Source organism: Pimephales promelas, chromosome 13 (genome assembly GCF_988280905.1).
Source record: "Pimephales promelas chromosome 13, fPimPro1.hap1.1, whole genome shotgun sequence".
NCBI classification, from domain to species: domain Eukaryota; kingdom Metazoa; phylum Chordata; class Actinopteri; order Cypriniformes; family Leuciscidae; genus Pimephales; species Pimephales promelas.
Genome location: NC_142781.1, coordinates 9,038,832 through 9,055,969, shown reverse-complemented (window position 1 = coordinate 9,055,969; position 17,138 = coordinate 9,038,832). Strand labels below are relative to the sequence as shown.

The 17,138-nt window shown below is 40.3% G+C and overlaps 1 protein-coding gene across 7 annotated transcripts in view; it reads left to right on the top strand.

The window, feature by feature from the left end:
* Window positions 1-415: 415 nt before the first annotated feature.
* Window positions 416-17,138, top strand: part of pum2 (pumilio RNA-binding family member 2) — a 115,959-nt gene continuing 99,236 nt past the window's right edge. For 4 of the 7 annotated variants that reach the window (XM_089118419.1, XM_089118413.1, XM_089118417.1 and 1 more), the window contains exons 1-2: window positions 416-593; window positions 2,636-3,002. In XM_089118419.1, the coding sequence (XP_088974545.1) occupies window positions 2,649-3,002 (354 nt within the window). In that variant the 5' untranslated portion in view covers window positions 416-593; window positions 2,636-2,648. The remainder of the gene's footprint in view (window positions 594-2,635; window positions 3,003-17,138) is intronic. The other 3 variants (XM_089118416.1, XM_089118418.1, XM_089118415.1) reach the window with 1 other exon arrangement.

Sequence of the window (17,138 nt, the reverse complement as noted above, 5' to 3'; positions counted from 1 at the left end):
AATCTTTTGCAGATGTTTAGAGTTTATTAGTTGATTCAGATGATTAGGTTAATAGCTCGTTTAGAGAACCTTTTCACAATATGCTAATTTTTTAAGACAGGAATTTTGGGTTTTCATGAGCTGTATATTAAAATCATCAGTATTAAAACAATAAAACACCTGAAATACTTCAGTTGGTGTGCATGAATCTAAAATATATGAAAGTTTATTTTCTATCATTACATTATGGAAAATTATCTAATTATTAGGTAATAGAAAATATCATTAACCTAATATAAAATCAATGGGAGTCTATGCAATGTCCTCACTGATATAGTGTGTGTGTGTGTGTGTGTGTGAGAGAGAGAGAGAGAGAGAGAGAGAGAGAGAGAGAGAGAGAGAGAGAGAGAGAGAGAGAGAGAGAGAGAGAGAGAGAGCGCGCGCGCACAGGGGAGGAGGGCACCAATCCTCCCAAACTCCTGTACAAGCGCCTCCAACACCTAATCATTAAAACACACACACGCACCACATCTCCACGGAAACTAAACTTACACACAACACCGCGTCCATCACAACCTCGAAGCATCGGGCTTGAACATCAACATACACCGCGCGTGAGTATCTTTGAGCAGATGTGATGGATATATCGGACCGCGAATGTCAATTGTTGCCCCTTTTGTTTAGGGGCTCAAGCAGGGGGCCGTGTTGTGAGTCTATCAGCGAAAAGACACGGGAGTTTATTCATGAATTGTCATGAAATTGCCTAGCTGTTTGGGTTCATAACTGTGACGACTACGTTTAGAGGTCCATAATTGTTGATTACTGGTGTTTATTGAATTCATTGGTTGTAAAATTAACTTTTAGATGTGAGAGGCCTGTGTGTTGTTTTATCAACAAAGCGGTTCGCGCACTAGCAGAGACACAAGCACATTAAAGTCAGACTTGTCAGTTTATTTTATCATGCAGTTGGATTCGCTATTCACTTCCATAGCCTTTTACCAATTCAAAGACGCTATTTAAATACAAATGTTTAAATAGAAATACATTAGACTTTTAAAAAGCCCTCTCGTGCTGACTGTTAGCGACGAGCTAGCTGGCGGAGTCATGGGCCCTGTGATGCTAACAAACAACAGACAACCTCGATCAAATTAAAACATTGTTGAGACAATGTTTTAGTCTCAGAAACTCACAGCAAAATCTTTAAAATTTAAAGAAACCGCACCAGTGTTTAATTTTACATCTAACACAATGGCAAAATTTACCGCCGTCCATTATTAGTGTGTTAGCCGTTAGCATCCTGCTATTCCTGTCCACTCAAAACATTCACATAGAAACGCGTGATTTCAGGTCTTTATTTAAACGCATTTACATTAATATATTTTTTTAAATGCTGCTTTTAAAAATCTGAGTAAACAACGTTTAGTTTATGGCCACCTGTATTAAGACTTTATGGTGCGTCTTTGTTCTCCTGACAGTTTATTTTGTTTGTATTTGATTGCATAGCTTTGTTATTATGTGTGTGCTTAAGTTACACTGTAACGTACACTCAGTGTTGGAAGTGACCAAGATTCACTGGGGGACCCTAGTTGGAGACAGATTTTATATTTTTAAACTCATAGATGTAGGAAATCACACTATATTTAATTTATATGTAATTTATTGTATTTTAATAGTATTTGGTGGTTTTTACATGGATAAAAGTTGGAAGTCTTCTACATTTCATTGACTCAGTCCCCTTAAAATAAAATCTTCTTAATTAGTTTTGTTTCACAGTGTTTCTGTATTTCAAAATAATACATATCATTAAAGGGTTAGTTCACCCAAAAATGAAAATTAAGTCATTAATTACTCACCCCCATGCTGTACCAACCCCGTAAGACCTTCGTTCGTCTTCGGAACACAAATGAAGATATTTTTGATTAAATTTGAGAGCTGTATAACTACCACATTGGCTCCTAAGGGACTGCCTCTTGACGGCCCAGAAAGTCAATGAAGAAAATGTTTAAATATCCCAAGTGACTACCGTGGCTCAACTATATGTTTATCAAGCGACGCGAATACTTTTTGTGCGAAAAAACAAACAAAAATAACGAGTTTATTCGACTATTTCTTTTCTTCCTTGTAGGCCAGAACGAGACTTCCTTAGATTTCCACGACGCATGCGCGAGATTTGCGATCTGAAGTAGTGAAGCTGGTGTGAGCAGATCGCAAATCTCGCGCATGCGTCGTGGAAATCTATAAGGAAGTCTCGTTCTGGTCTACAAGGAAGAAAAGAAATAGTCGAATAAACTCGTTATTTTTGTTTGTTTTTTCGCACAAAAAGTATTCGCGTCGCTTGATAAACATATAGTTGAGCCACGGTAGTCACTTGGGATATTTAAACATTTTCTTCATTGACTTTCTGGGCCGTCAAGAGGCAGTCCCTTAGGAGCCAATGTGGTAGTTATACAGCTCTCAAATTTAATCAAAAATATCTTCATTTGTGTTCCGAAGACGAACGAAGGTCTTACGGGGTTGGTACAGCATGGGGGTGAGTAATTAATGACTTAATTTTCATTTTTGGGTGAACTAACCCTTTAATCTGGGCTAATCTATTGCCATGGAAGTAAAACTACTTTTAAAATGGCATTAATCCTTCCTGCCCCTTTTTCTGAAGGTTTTTCCGTGGAATGAGCATTCCATGCAGCATCTTAGGTATGAATGACGTGGCCTGGCAGGAGACGCGAGGTGGGATGCTGCACACAAATGGTGCGCCAGAGACCGGAGTGGTCCGAGTCCATGCGGGGGGTTCTCTGGCCACAGTAGGAGGTGCTGGGCAGGGACCTGGAGGAGCTCACCCTCTGCCAGGTATGGACCGGGTGGCCAATGCCAACCCCGGCACCCCTCAGCCTCCACTGAGCGGTCGTTCCCAAGATGATGCCACTGTGGGCTATTTCTTTCAAAGGCAGCCTGGGGAGCAGTTGGGTGGCTGCACTGCAGGCAAACACCGCTGGCCCACTGGTGATGGAAACCATGTTGACCAGGTACGAATGAATCATACATTTACAGAAAGACAATCTCTTGTTCGATACTTTCTAAGATAATGATGGCTAGAATCTACCCAAACGTGTGGGAATGTGAACATGGACTCAAAGACCCCGTTTACACCTGGTATTAAAATGCGATCTGTATCCAGATAAGTTATCCGGATAATAAAAAACGCATGTTAATGCAAGGTGTAAACGCGTTGTGATCGGATCGTGATCGGATCTGCCTGACCACATCTGGAGGTAGTCTGGCTCGCATTGTGTCCGGATCTTTACTAGGTGTAAACGCAATCTGGTTGTTGAAACCACATATGTATATTTTACTCCTCCCAAAAATGCTAAAAAATAAACGAGTGAGAGCGTGTTATATAGGCTATGTCATGTTATAGCCTAGTCAGATGCGACACGCATCACCGCAGATGAGCGTCTATTCAACGTGCAAACATCGCAAATAAAAGTGAAAGTAAGTCACAGACGCAGTTAAAACATCTTCAAGTAAAGAAACGAAATTATCTTACCAGGCCTGTTGCCACTCTCTCTTATTGATGTCTCGGATTTGGAAATTAGCTGATGATCAATAAAATGCCGCTCAGATCTGTTGCTTTTGGTGGCGTGCAATCCAATAAATCTGCATATAACGCAGGAGGTGAAGATCGGATTTATATCCGTTTTGCAAAAACACATTTATGTGGCCAGGTGTAAATGGAATCAGTACTTATTATCCGGATAACTTATCTGGATACAGATCGCATTTTAATACCAGGTGTAAACGGGGTCAAAGACACTGGGCTTTCTAATTTAATGTAACACCAACATACTAAAAATATTCAACTGGTCTCAGATGGCTGTTTGAAGGATTTTGTTGTCACCTGTACACTTATAAATATAACATCAAAATAAGAAAATCTGTGCAGATGTGATTGGTCAATCAACCAATTTCTGCCGTCAAATATTTTTTGTAAAATAACCACTAAACGACTGATTTTCTACGTAAATTTGTTAGTTTTGTTTTTCACATGACTTTTTTCTTTCTTTTAGTAAGTAAACCATTTAATACATAACCTCACTTTCGTCAGGGTTTGTTTTGTGATTGGTAACGCTTGACTATATTTCAAATCTTCTAGTAATGCTCCTTTTGATTTAAAGGCTATGTTCAGACTGCCAGCAGAAATCAGGTTTTCTTTTGCATATCCAGGAAAAAAATACATCACTTTTTTTTTTTTTTTTTTCAAATAAGACTCAAACCACATTTGGAGGTGGTTTAAAATGTGATTCCAATTAGATTTTTACAAATGCGTCTTAGTCTGGCTGCTCAAAGCTGAATTCAAATAATATTTTGCGTCCCTCATAACACGACACAACGATAACATCAAAACGTAATGCCAGAAGTATTCATACAGAATTCAAACGGTATGTTAGCCACGACTATTGCACAGAATATTAGAATGCCTGTCTCTGCCATTGCTGAGTTTTTCTTGTGCAACTGAGGACGAGATGATGTATCTGAGCAATTCCATGCAAATATAAACATTACCATACTTTTTTTTTTTTTTTTTACGTTTTTACAGCAAACTTATTTAAGTTATGCATTTAAGTCTGTATTTTACTGCTGTAATAGATATTTTAAGAAATCCACTATGTTTATCCACCACATATGAGGTGTGGACTGACATTAATAATTACATTTTCATCCAACTATATTTAACATTTTCAAAAGAGAGATCAAAGGGGGCCATCCATTTTTTTTATTTTTTTTTTTACTTTGTCTACAGTAAGTGTTTTGTTGAAAGATGTAGACCTATCTAAAAAAATGATATTGTTTTAACAGCAATGTTTTTGGGATTTATAAGGACAATATCTATGAAGTCGGAATGTTTCAGTGGTGTATCATGTACGTAACATCTTAAATTAAGTTTAAATTATATGAAATAATTTTCATCATATAATTGAATCATCGTCATATGATAATTAATATTAATACAATTAACTAGTATCCTTCTGTACAAAGCCAAATTATGTCCATTCTTATCATTGATTAACAACTCATCTCCCTTCTTTGCTCTGAACAACCATAATAATGTTACTGATGTGATCGTTACATACATTTTGTATTAAATATATTTGACTGGCATGTATACCTATTGCTGATGACTTATACTGTGGCCTACTGTGATCTGTTTCAGTCTTACCGTTCATTTTAGAAATTAATTTATTATAATAACAGCATTTTAGTATCAACAAGAACATTGTGGAGATTTATTAGCCTAAAGATGTTCTTGCAGTATTTGAATAGACTAAATAAGAACGAGAGATAAATTGCAAGAGCTTACCTGCATATTTTTGGATTGTGTTTGATGAACATTTAATATAGCTGCAGATGCATCACAACATAGTTTATATTAACGAGTGATAAAATATTTAGATTGTCATTTGCTTCACAACAGGTACAGGTGGACTGCAGGACAAATAGCCAAAACAATTTTTGATGTCAAATAATACTAATTTTAGGGACTCACCAATATATTTTTTTTTTTCTTTTTTTCGCTGAGACAGATTTTAACAAACTATTATTGGCTGCTTCCAGAACCAATATTTGTCTCTTAATCTCTTATTTGAACTTTTGTGATTAAAATAGATTAGCGTTTAGATTTTTTTTAAATGAACAAAGTTTACAAACACATGCATTAATATATAGGCTATTAGCTAGTTTATTGCTGTATCATCAAATAATTTCTATTGAACATTTAGCATTTAGCAGGTCAGCATGAATTGAATACAACAACAAAAGAACGTATGAAATAAAGTGCTTTTCAGGTAAGGTCTAACACTAATATTAAATAATCAAATGTAAAATTTTCTTCATTGTATAAATTAAATATAGATTAATGCTTATTAAAGTAACAAAAATTTAGTCAAGAGTATGAATTATTGTTATTTTGGTTTTGTTGTTGGGACTTTTGTTGTTTGATTAACATTAACATTAAAACAGACAGCTATCAGGCTGCTGTCACTTTAAAGGGGACATCAGCTATAATCGGTCCTGACTGGCATCTAACAACCCAGAAAACGTGAAAGGTGACAACCCAGTAACTTTATTTTGGTAAGCCTTTCTCTGCAAGCATGTCAGAAAATGAGCCAATCAGATTTTGCTCCCCTTTTGATGTAGGAAGGGGATCTTTTTATAATATAACCACCCCTTTATCTGCACGTTTCCACCCACGGTGCCAACATTTGGTTTTCACAAGCGACAACAGTGTTACCAGTTCTAAAGCAAAGGCAAAACTTCAAGCAAAGCATGCAAACTGTTCTGTCGTTTAACATAAATGTATCCACTAACCATTCATAAACAGCCAGGTTCGTCTAAAAGTTGCAAACTCTTCCCGAGTCTTTCTGTAAGACTGCACTCAGCTACTGGGTATTTTGAGCTGAAATTTCAGACACATTCTGGGGACACCATTGATTTATATTACATCTTGTGAAAGGGTGCATATTATGTCACCTTTAAAGGGATAGTTCACCCAAAAATGAAAATTAGCTCATGATTTACTGAAGCCATCCTTGGTGCAAATTTTCTGGCTCTTCCAAGCTTTATAATGGGAGTCAATGGTTATGCTTTTTGGAAGTCCATCAAAGCGCATCCATCCATAATAAACATGCTCGACCTGCCTCTGGCGGGTTGATAAAAGCCATCTGAAGTAAAGCAATGCGTTTGTCTAACTAAAACTTTATCAACTAAAATAACTTGCTTCCGTCAGATGGCCGTACGCAAGTCGATTGCGCCAAAAGAGTAACACTTGATGAAGTATGCCCGAACCCCACCCACAACATGTTTTGGTCGGGAAGTTCAGTCTGGACTCGATCCATTGAGGAGTAATTATGATCATTAGAAAAATGGTCTGGCCAATCAAATTTCCAGGGCGGCTCCGATGGTCGCTAAGAAGATGGGATGCAATGAAAGTAGTAGTTGTCATTGTGGTTTCTCCTTTGTTCGCACTCATGGAAGACCAAGTAAAAGAAGCAACCGAAATGGGCATCACGGCGATGCAACTCATGTCAAAGTCATCGCTGCATCAAACAATGGTGACGCTTTGTTATCCTACTCGCACGCGGCACACCATACCCATACTGGTAGTCACTGTACATCTTATAAGCGGTGTATTATAATAAAATAATAAATAATCAAAAAAAAGAAATAATCACTCACTGCTCTTGACTGAATAACTTTTGTAACTTTAAAAAGGATTGATTAATAAGTATGTTTAATTTACACAGTGAATAGTATTATTTTACATTTGCTTGCTTTATTAATTTTCTGTACTTGAAAACTACTGTCAGACCATCCTGAAAAACCTGAATAGCACTGTTTATTTCATTTTTATCTTTGTTGTATTAATTTGCGCTTTTGCTTGTAATTTGATTATTGGTTCTTATTTTATTACTGACCTTAATAATGTTTTAAATTTGTATTAGGCTAGTAGTTTTAGCTATTGGAATATTGAATGGAATAGAGAACTTAAACAAAATTAAATATTTGTGTCATTATTGCCTGTTTTTGCAAAAACAGTTTCATGGCCAGTACATTTTCTTAAAGTCGTCTGTAGTTAAGCATTTTATCCCTTAAAACTCAACTCATCTTTGACCACCTAAACTACATATACAAAAATCATGATGTCTTCAAATAGCTTGAATGTGTAGCTACACCCTTGCCTCATTTAGTATACGTGGTTCTGTGAATATGCAAATCATTACCCCTGCTTCCACTCACTCGAAGCAGCTCAGAGAACCACTCATTGATGGTTACAAGGTAGTTTGTGATGTCATAAATGCCAGTGATTTCAAACTGATTTTGAGACTGTCTGGTTCACAGCAGTTTTAGGCCCTGCTAGTACACAAGCGTTTTATTTGAACTGCTTCAATTCATTTAAAGGTAACCTATTATGCCCCTTATTACAAGATGTAAAATAAGTCTCTGATGTCCCCAGAGTGGATATGTGAAGCTTTAGCTCAAAATAACCCACAGATAATGGTTTTACATGATATTAAAAGTGCCACTTTTTGGGGTTGAGCAAAAGTCTCACCGTTTTTGTGCATCTCTTTAATTACAAATTAGCTGCTGTGTTTCCGGCCCCCTCCGGTGTCGGGACAAGCTCATCTCACGGAATGATATCAGAACAAAAACTTTCAGTAGCGGTGTTCAGTTCGACCCGAAGTCAGAAAATAATGCTTTGTACTGACCCTCTTTCACAAAGCAGTCTGATGTAAAATGATTTGTGCAGACAAACACATTTAGGTAGATTGGGGGGCATTCCGTTGAAAAACAGCGGCTCAGATGTTGGGAGTAAATGATGACTGCTGTGTTCATTCTTGCATACAACAACAAAAACACCTCAATCGCTTGGGAGTCATTCTTGTCTTCAGCTGCTCTGGAGTCGAAACAATGGTGGAGTGTGTACAGCTCACTCAGGTCTTGTCTAAAACGGCAACAGTCTTTTGAGGGGCCTGTGCAAAGTGCTGTCACTTTTTACTGAATCTTCGGACGGCTTGTTCTTGAGACAGTGCTTATGATTTATGGGGATTTTATAAAAAGCACTTGGTGGATTTTTGGTTGTTGCTTACACACTGCCAACACGCATTTAGACTTCACAATTCTCACACAGAAGAATTGTAGAAGTGTAGAATTAATTTCTCTTTAGTGTCTTTTTGTGCTTAAACATTTAAATTCGCAATGCTTAAAAACATGTGCAAAGGATAAACTTTCATGAATATGTAATGCTGGACAGCTCTGTCAATTGTCCCAAGTATCGTTCACGCTGGCCCCAAGTAGTCTTTGTTGTTGAGCACTGCTGTATTTTGTACAGATTTCAGTTTCTTTTAGCAAGTGTTTAATTGTTTTACCCAGAGAAAAATACAGTTATTCACACAGTTAATTAATAAACCATTGGTTTGCTATTTCGCCCTTTTTCATACTATAGCTGATATGACCGGTTTTAATTAGATAAAAAATCAGCCGATAAATATTGATGGCCGATAGCAGAGATGGGCACTTAAATAAGTGACTCGGAGTCGCACTCACACTTGAGTCGCATTTTAATAGACTTAAAGGGGAAATGAAGCGGTGAATCAAGTTTACATGATTTACAAGATGAATTTCCAATATAATCAACAATTATATAAGAAACATTACAAATGTAAACATTTAGAAGAAAAAAAGAAAAAAACTTTCTTTCGCACGCCAAGGCGCCGCCATTGTGCAGTTGGCGTCACGGGGTTGGTTGGCTCAAGTTTAAGAGGCTCTGGGCACTGAAAATCGCGACATCAAACTGTGTTTACACCAGTGTTTTAACCGCGAACGACTAATGTTAGGTACAGTTATTAGACAAAAAGACGACGTGTAATGTTATATGTTGACAAACTGCACATAGAAACATTGTTCGCGATGTCTCGTCAACATGTAAGTTACGTTGCTATGTAGAACAGCCGGTGGTGGTTTGGGGCGAAGAGCGGGTTTGCAACGCTAACTTACCAGGGTCCTGTACCATGATGGTAGTTGAACAAACTCAGGGTTGCAGGACTAGTTTCGAGTTGACAAAACCAAACCAATCCAACCAGGCTTTGTTGGTACCATGATGCTGATCATCAACTTTCTCTGTCAACTCAGGCTTTTGATCCTGAGTTAAGGAGTTTAGGTGTCACATCAGTAGTGAACAGCCAATCACATGCTGAGAAAGAGTGAAACTCATTCAAAACTCATTTAAATTAATTTCTCGCGAGAGAAGCAGCGCAATTCACGTATTCAAATATTAAGAATTTAAACAAATTTACACAGCAAGAAGAAAATAGCTGTCTATGAAAGAGGACAACTAAAAGAAAGTATCGCTACTGTATATCAGTGCAAGAAAAAGTTGTGAAGTTTATGTTGATAAAGGTATAGAGAGAAATGAACATTAAGCTCACATGTAGTCATTTTATAGCTTCATTTATTGATTCTAAAGCGTATTTATATTGCCTTTATATACGTATTCATTTAAAATCTGTGTAATAATAATTGATTAACTTAAATTAGATTGTTAAAGGATATAATAATTACAGAAATAATTTCTAAATCATACAAATTTATTTACTAAAAGCCATGATTTTCTCTTTTAAAATTATTTGCTGTGTGTGGAGTGACTTTATCGTGTCATACATGTGTCACTTTGCTCACAGCTGATTGGTCCAAGTTCGGTTTGCAACCAGTCTTACCTGGAACATAACCTGCCCCGGACCAGGTTAGCCGTGGAGTGTAAGTTACTATGGCGATGAACACTGCTAAAAGCCAAACCAATTTCATGGTACCTAAAACCCAGGGTTGGCACAAAATAAACTGAAACATATCGGGCTAGCCACCTAAACCGGCTTCATGGTATATGCCCCAGGTGTCAGTGTGGCTAATTTATATGCCCCAGGTGTCACTATTATTTGTGGCTATTGAGTCCATCTGTTGTCAAGAGGTTGATCTTGAGCATGTATTGCGTGGTCAATTCTGCATCACCGGCGCGCACGTTTACCATGCTGTGTGGAAGCGCCGATGCTTTCCCTGAAGGATGTCAGAGCGGAGACACTTTTTCCTAGTATATGTACTGTAGGCTGTAGCTACTAGCACTACCAGTGTGAAAATATGGACGTTTAATTTCCCCTTTAACAAATACATACATTTCCCCTTTAACAAATACATTTAACAAATTACATGTTGTTGACGAGACGGGAATATCTGACGGCAGACATCGCGAACAATGTTTCTATGTGCAGTTTGTCAACATATAACATGAGACGTCATCTTTTTGTCTAATAACTGTACCTAATATTAGTCGTTTGCGGTCAAAACACTGGTGTAAACACAGTTTGATGTCGCGATTTTCAATGCCCAGAGCCTGTTAAACTTGAGCCAACTAACCCCGTGACGTCAAATGCACAATGGGGGCGCCCTGGCGGCGAAAGATACAAAGTTTTTACTTTTTTTTCTTCTAAATGTTTACATTTGTAAGGTTTCTTATATAATTGTTGATTATAATGATTAAATTCATCTTGTAAATCATGTAAACTTGATTCACCGCTTCATTTCCCCTTTAAGACTTGACCTGAAATGACTTTAGACTTGACTTGACAAAAGGACTTGTCAATACAAACAATAAATTCCATTTTGATGCTCTTTAATGTGGCGGTAATATTCTTACTTGCCACCTGTTTTCAATTAAAATTTAAATAATAGATATGTTATGAGGAGAGCCAACCCTTCTCCATTTGATGTATATTGTTGCTTCTGCTTTGTGCATTGTAATTCACAAAAAGTCTACAAAATATATTGTGTCTCCCAAAAACCCTAGGTTATGACTAAAGATTCTTCAAGTCGACTTGTAATCATTCATTCAAGCCATTAGTCATCTAATTGCACATTTATTCATTTAATTACTTAAACTCTAGTAATTTCTTGTCTGAATTTTTTTCGCTCATTTTCATTTTTGTTGTCGTATGTTTTCTCACCGAGCTCCACCTACAGCTGTGCGGCGTATATTTTCACAACACTGTCATTAAAAAAACCTCACTTGCGGCATCCTCCTCTCCCTTTTTAACGCAGCTCTTGTGCATTTGTTAATATCGGAGCCGTCCAACTTTATCGTGTGGAATATATCATACACAGTATCATAGAATTATGTCGAATTTCCATAAAGCAGTATTTCCAACTTACGGGGACACGGGGGTTTGTCCCCATGTTGGAAGGTTGGTTTTCCTCCTGGGAATGCTGGGTGGAGTGGGGAAAGTCACAATTCTTTCCAGAATAGGTTATTAAACCATTCAAATGATTTCTAAATGGTTATATTAAGTTGAAATAGTTGCCAAGTGCCCCTTTATATATATGCTGGGGGGGAATAATGAGCCTTTTAATATACATAGGCCTAACATATAGCCTATTCTATGCTCAAGCGCGTAAATAAAGCTTGCCACAAAGCATTCGCCACTTCGCCACTTCCTGTTTTTTTTTTTTTTTTTTTTTTTTTTTTACTGCAACCAACTAATAAAAGTTTGGTCGACCAAGCCTCTTGTCGACTAATGTTTAGTCTACTATTAGGGGGCAGCCCTGGGGCCATATTCACAATGAATTTTAAGGCTAAAAGTAGCTCCTAACTAGCGAATTTAGGAGCAACTAAAAATAATGGGCGTGTCACTCCTAACTTTAGGACTCTTAATTTTTTTCACTAAGAGTAATTCAAAAAGCATTTTAGCCCTAAATGTAGCACATAAGTCAGGGACAGCTTAAAAGAAGTCGAGAGGACTCCTAACTCACTAAGCTGGGGTCCGCGGCACAAGCTGGAATGCTGCATTCATCTGCAAACAAATCCTCTACCCTGTCTCATGCTTAGTTTTGCTTGAAATCCCAGTGCCAAATTTCACTTTTATTATGTTTTTTAATTTTTTTCTAGCACCAACTGGGCCAGCAGCAGTAACTGATCCTGCGTCCAGTTGGCTCTTACATTACTTCAGTAGGAGCAAGATGTCCTTGCTTTAAATAGTCTAGTTAGGCTGAAAGAATGTCAATTAACCAAGCAAGTGTTAATGCAAGTGTCGTTTTTCATTATTAGGCAAGAAAAGGTTTTCATTAGGGTATCAGGCACCATTCACATATTGCGCCTAAAAACGCAAGGCGCGCCACTTTCTCCCGGCGGTTGCACTCTGGTTGGTTCTTGTCACGATACCTACGGTGCGCTCCATACGGACGCGCTTGGAAAAAACGGGCGCACATACCCCGCGCCTACATTTAAAATAACGAACTTGAGTGCGCAAAAAGACCTGATGTGTGAACACTGCATGCCCTTAGGCTACCTTGAATAATTTCATTCATGACTTTTCTCTCTCTGCCTTTTTAGAATTACACTTCACTGGGGCCTGCACAAACATGTCATTATGTAGCCTATACATTTTGATGACATTACTTTTTTTTTCTTATTATTATTTTGTGTAGAACACAGACATATTTAGATGTCGTAATTCCATGATTTGTTGCTGTATTATGTTCCGCATGATGGCCCTGTCATCTAACAACCAATCACCGTAATCATTGCGAGGAAGCTCGTGCATGAAAATTGACGTCATCCATAGCAACGAAGACTCACTCTTAGTTTTAGGAGTTGTCATTTTTCCTTATTAAGAGTAGGTCTGAAAGGCGTTGTGAATAACTTTTAAGAGAAAACTCCTAGCTATAATATTTTAGTGCGATTTAGGAGTACTCCTAGTGGTAAGATAAAAAAAAAAATTTGAATACCTCCCCTGGTATTTAACTCATGAGAATTTATATTTCAAGTTTTGACTGCTAATGTCACGCCCATAACGGTGGAATTGCTCAGCTCTTTTTTTTTCTACATTTGTTTTGAAAGCCTTGTCACACATGTGGCCTGTGGGCACGCCTACATTGTTACCAAAGCAACCCATGCAGATATGGGTTATGTCTGGGGCACACAAAAATATTTTTTGATCACTTGCATTTAATGATGTGGGCAGTCTGCCTGTAAATATCTTTTTTGAGAGAAATTCTGAAGTCTGAACATAGCCTAATTCTTAGAAATGCATTTTCAGTCAATCTTGGTCTTTACAAAGCAACTCTTAACTCTCTTTACAAACCAACTCTTATTTGTTGTATGTTTTGTTAAAAGGAAGCAGGACAATAAAATCCTGCAACATTTTATCTTGCCCTCAGCTTAAATTTCTCCACCTATATGCACATAAATATGAAAAGGCAAGTGAACCCACTGGCCACCCTCATAATGTATTAGCATATTGACCACAATATTGACCCCCCCCCCCCCCCCCCCCTGCTCTTATGAAGCTAGCTTACGCTACGGGAAAGATTCATCTTTTCTGAGAAGTTGAAGCCGAAAAATTATCCTTTAATTTTGTATCCATTGTCAACGCAGTTCATCTGCAGCAGATCATGAGCGGGCTAGCTAGCAGCTCATTGGTTCGCTCAGGGAGAACTGCTACAGCCTATGAGGGAACTCGGTTGAACTCGCGGCCAATGAGAAACTGACACGCTCTTATTGCGTCAAAGCCCGCCAAAACGGTGTGGGCCGAGTCTATAAATAGGCGAGTTTCCCGCTGTTTTCTGAATTTCATCAATTCAGCGAGGCTATACGCATCTGCTGATCTCCGAGAGGAAGCCGCGTCGCCGCCGAGAAGGCATCTCTTAGCGAGCGTGGACAGAGTCGGAGGAAGCTGGCCGTCTTCGCCACCTTCAGCCATCCTGTGAGCTAACGCCATCCGGCGACGTATCCTTACATTAGTATTTTGCTTGTGTAACTTCACAAAAGAGCAGCGAGCGTCTTTTTAAAGATGCCTCGCACACCTGCGGCTCATGCCGCGCCTCTCTCAGCGCCGGAGTCCCACGCTGTATGAGGGACGAGCCGCTTACAGCTGTGCCGACCACGGCTAGCTTTCTTTACTTTACAAGTACATCTTTTCTTTACTTTTATTAGTACATCCCGTCCCCCGTGCATAGCTTCTCCAAAAATGGGTTTATGGTGTGTTAGTTCCGCCGAGGCTGGACCTGTTCGCCACTATCATGCCCTCTTATCTGCTTGTGCTATTCAGCTTGTGTCTTTACTGCTGTGGCTCAGAGGTAAAACACAAAGCTTTTCTCGCCAGAGACTCGTGTTCGATTCCGGCTCTTGCAGATAATTTTATGCAGCTCTGAGCTTGCGGGCAGCTTTCTTACATTACAGAAAGCGGCCGCGCTCTCCCGCGCACATGCGTCAGCGGCAACATGAGAAACGAGTGTGTTTTTAGCCCGCAGAGGCCGGTTTGCACCCATCTCTCTAACGTTTCTCTTTCCTCGTTTGAGCGGCCGAAAATGTCTATATTGCAGCAATGATCCTGTCATAACATGAACGCCTGTAATAATGCTGACAGATTAAGATTGATGCTATTTCTGTTCAAGTGTAATAGGTGCCCACACCCCTGTGCTCACCCATATTAAAACACAGCAACCCTGTGTCTAACAGAGCCCACTCTCTTAGCTGGTTATGCCGCTAGAGTGTTATCTGTAACAGATGTGCCCACATCTTCTTTCTGCCCGCTCTATTACACGGCCAGGTCGCGCGAATCCCAGCCTCTTCAGTCTCGTGCCCGCTTGCAGTGCTCACGTTTCTACATGCATGAGGCCCCACGCGCGACACAAGCCGCTTACTGCGCTCACGTTTCTAACACGCACTTGCGCATGCGCCACTTGTGCAGCCTGTATCAGGCTAAAATGCAATCAGGCATAAGTGCATAATGTCTGGCTTACGCCAAACATGTTATAAGTGTAGTATATGTGCCCACAGCTCAGTGTTCACTCCCACACACAAACACCACACCCGTGCCCGCGACCACACTCGCTCATTACACCGTGACTCGCACCCCATTCACGTTTATTGGGAAGTCACTCACTAAACAGCCATTGGCTGTTCGCGAGCCGTCACGCACAAGCACTGTAAGCGCGCTCACACACTTGTTCAGCCCGCTATGTGTATACACATACATGTGTATGTATACACACGCCTTTTGTGTAGAACATGTGCCCACGATCCTGTGTTCGCCCTTACACAAAAGCACCACACTCCCCGTGTCTCTGTCAGAGCCCACTCACATAAAGCGGACACTGCCCACTCGAGTGTCAGAGTGCATAAGCGTGCCCACGAGCCTGTGTGCGTGTCCCCCCTCTGCCCGCTCTGTTACACGGCCCATAAACTCTTCTCTGAGTGTAAGTCCCATTGCCATAAACACTCTAAGCGAGCCCACACACTGTGTCCAGCCCGCTATGTGCAACAATCAGGGCGATATAGCCATTCACCCGCTAGCGTCGCACTTCTAAGCTTGGGAAGCTATTCCGGGAATCTCCCCATGGTTACCAACACAATAAAATATGGCTATCTGTTACAGTTCTGTCGCTGCCGTCCACGCTTCTGGGTACGGCTCGAAACTACAGTGAGATCAGAAGCAGCAAACACGCTTCGTTCAGAGATAGCAAAGCTTTTGTGCAAAAGGGCTATAGAGAGAGTTCCACTATCTATGAGCGAGTCGGGGTTTTACAGCCGTTATTTTCTTGTCCCCAAGAAAGACGGCGGCCTCAGACCGATCTTAGATCTCAGATTTTTGAACAAAGCGCTCACGAGGAGACAAAATGCTTCAACAATGCTTACAGTCAAGAAACTCCTCGCACATGTACGCCAGGGGGACTGGTTCATCTCTCTAAATCTGAAATGCCTATTTTCAGATCCAGATAAATCCCCGTCACAAGCCTTTTCTACGTTTCGCCTTCGACGGCCAGGTTTATCAATACACTGGACTCTCTGTCAACTGGACAAAGAGCTCACTTCAGTCCAGTCAGACAATTTCCTTCCTGGGAATATATCTAGACTCAGTGGCTATGACGGCTCGCTTATCTACACAGTGCGCACGCTGTGTTCAGCGTCTCACCGCATCCTTTCAGATGGACACCCTCACACCTCTGAAAACTTTTATATGGCCTCAGCCTCCGCAGTGCTTCAGCTGGGTCTACTGCACATGCGCCCCCTTCAGCTTTGGTTGAAGTGCCGTGTGTCTCACCGTGCGTGGACCACGGGCCGCCAGCTGATTAAAGTTACGCAGACCTGTATCTCGGCTCTGCAGCCATGGACAGTGGCAGAATGGTTTCAACGGGGCGTTACCATGGGGACCGTCTCTCGCCGAAAAGTCATTTCGACAGACGCATCCAACTCAGGTTGGGGCGTGGTCTGCAAGGGCTCACCGGCCTCTGGCCACTGGTCAGTTCAAGGAGCCCCCTAAACATAAGCTGTCTGGAGATGATCGCGGTCGAGAACGCGCTCGCGTATTTCCTCCTGCGCATTCGGGGGCACCACGTATTGATCCGCTCTGACAATACAGCTGTAGTCTCCTATCTCAACCATCAGGGCGGTGTCAGAGCCAGGAACCTCTTCCTGCTGACGAAACACATTTTAGTTTGGTCCCAGAGCCACCTGCTCTCGCTAAGAGCGACGCATGTGCCGGGCCATCTGAACGACGGCCCAGACAGACTGTCCAGGAACACCATCCTTCCGGGAGAATGGTCCCTGCACATTCAAACAG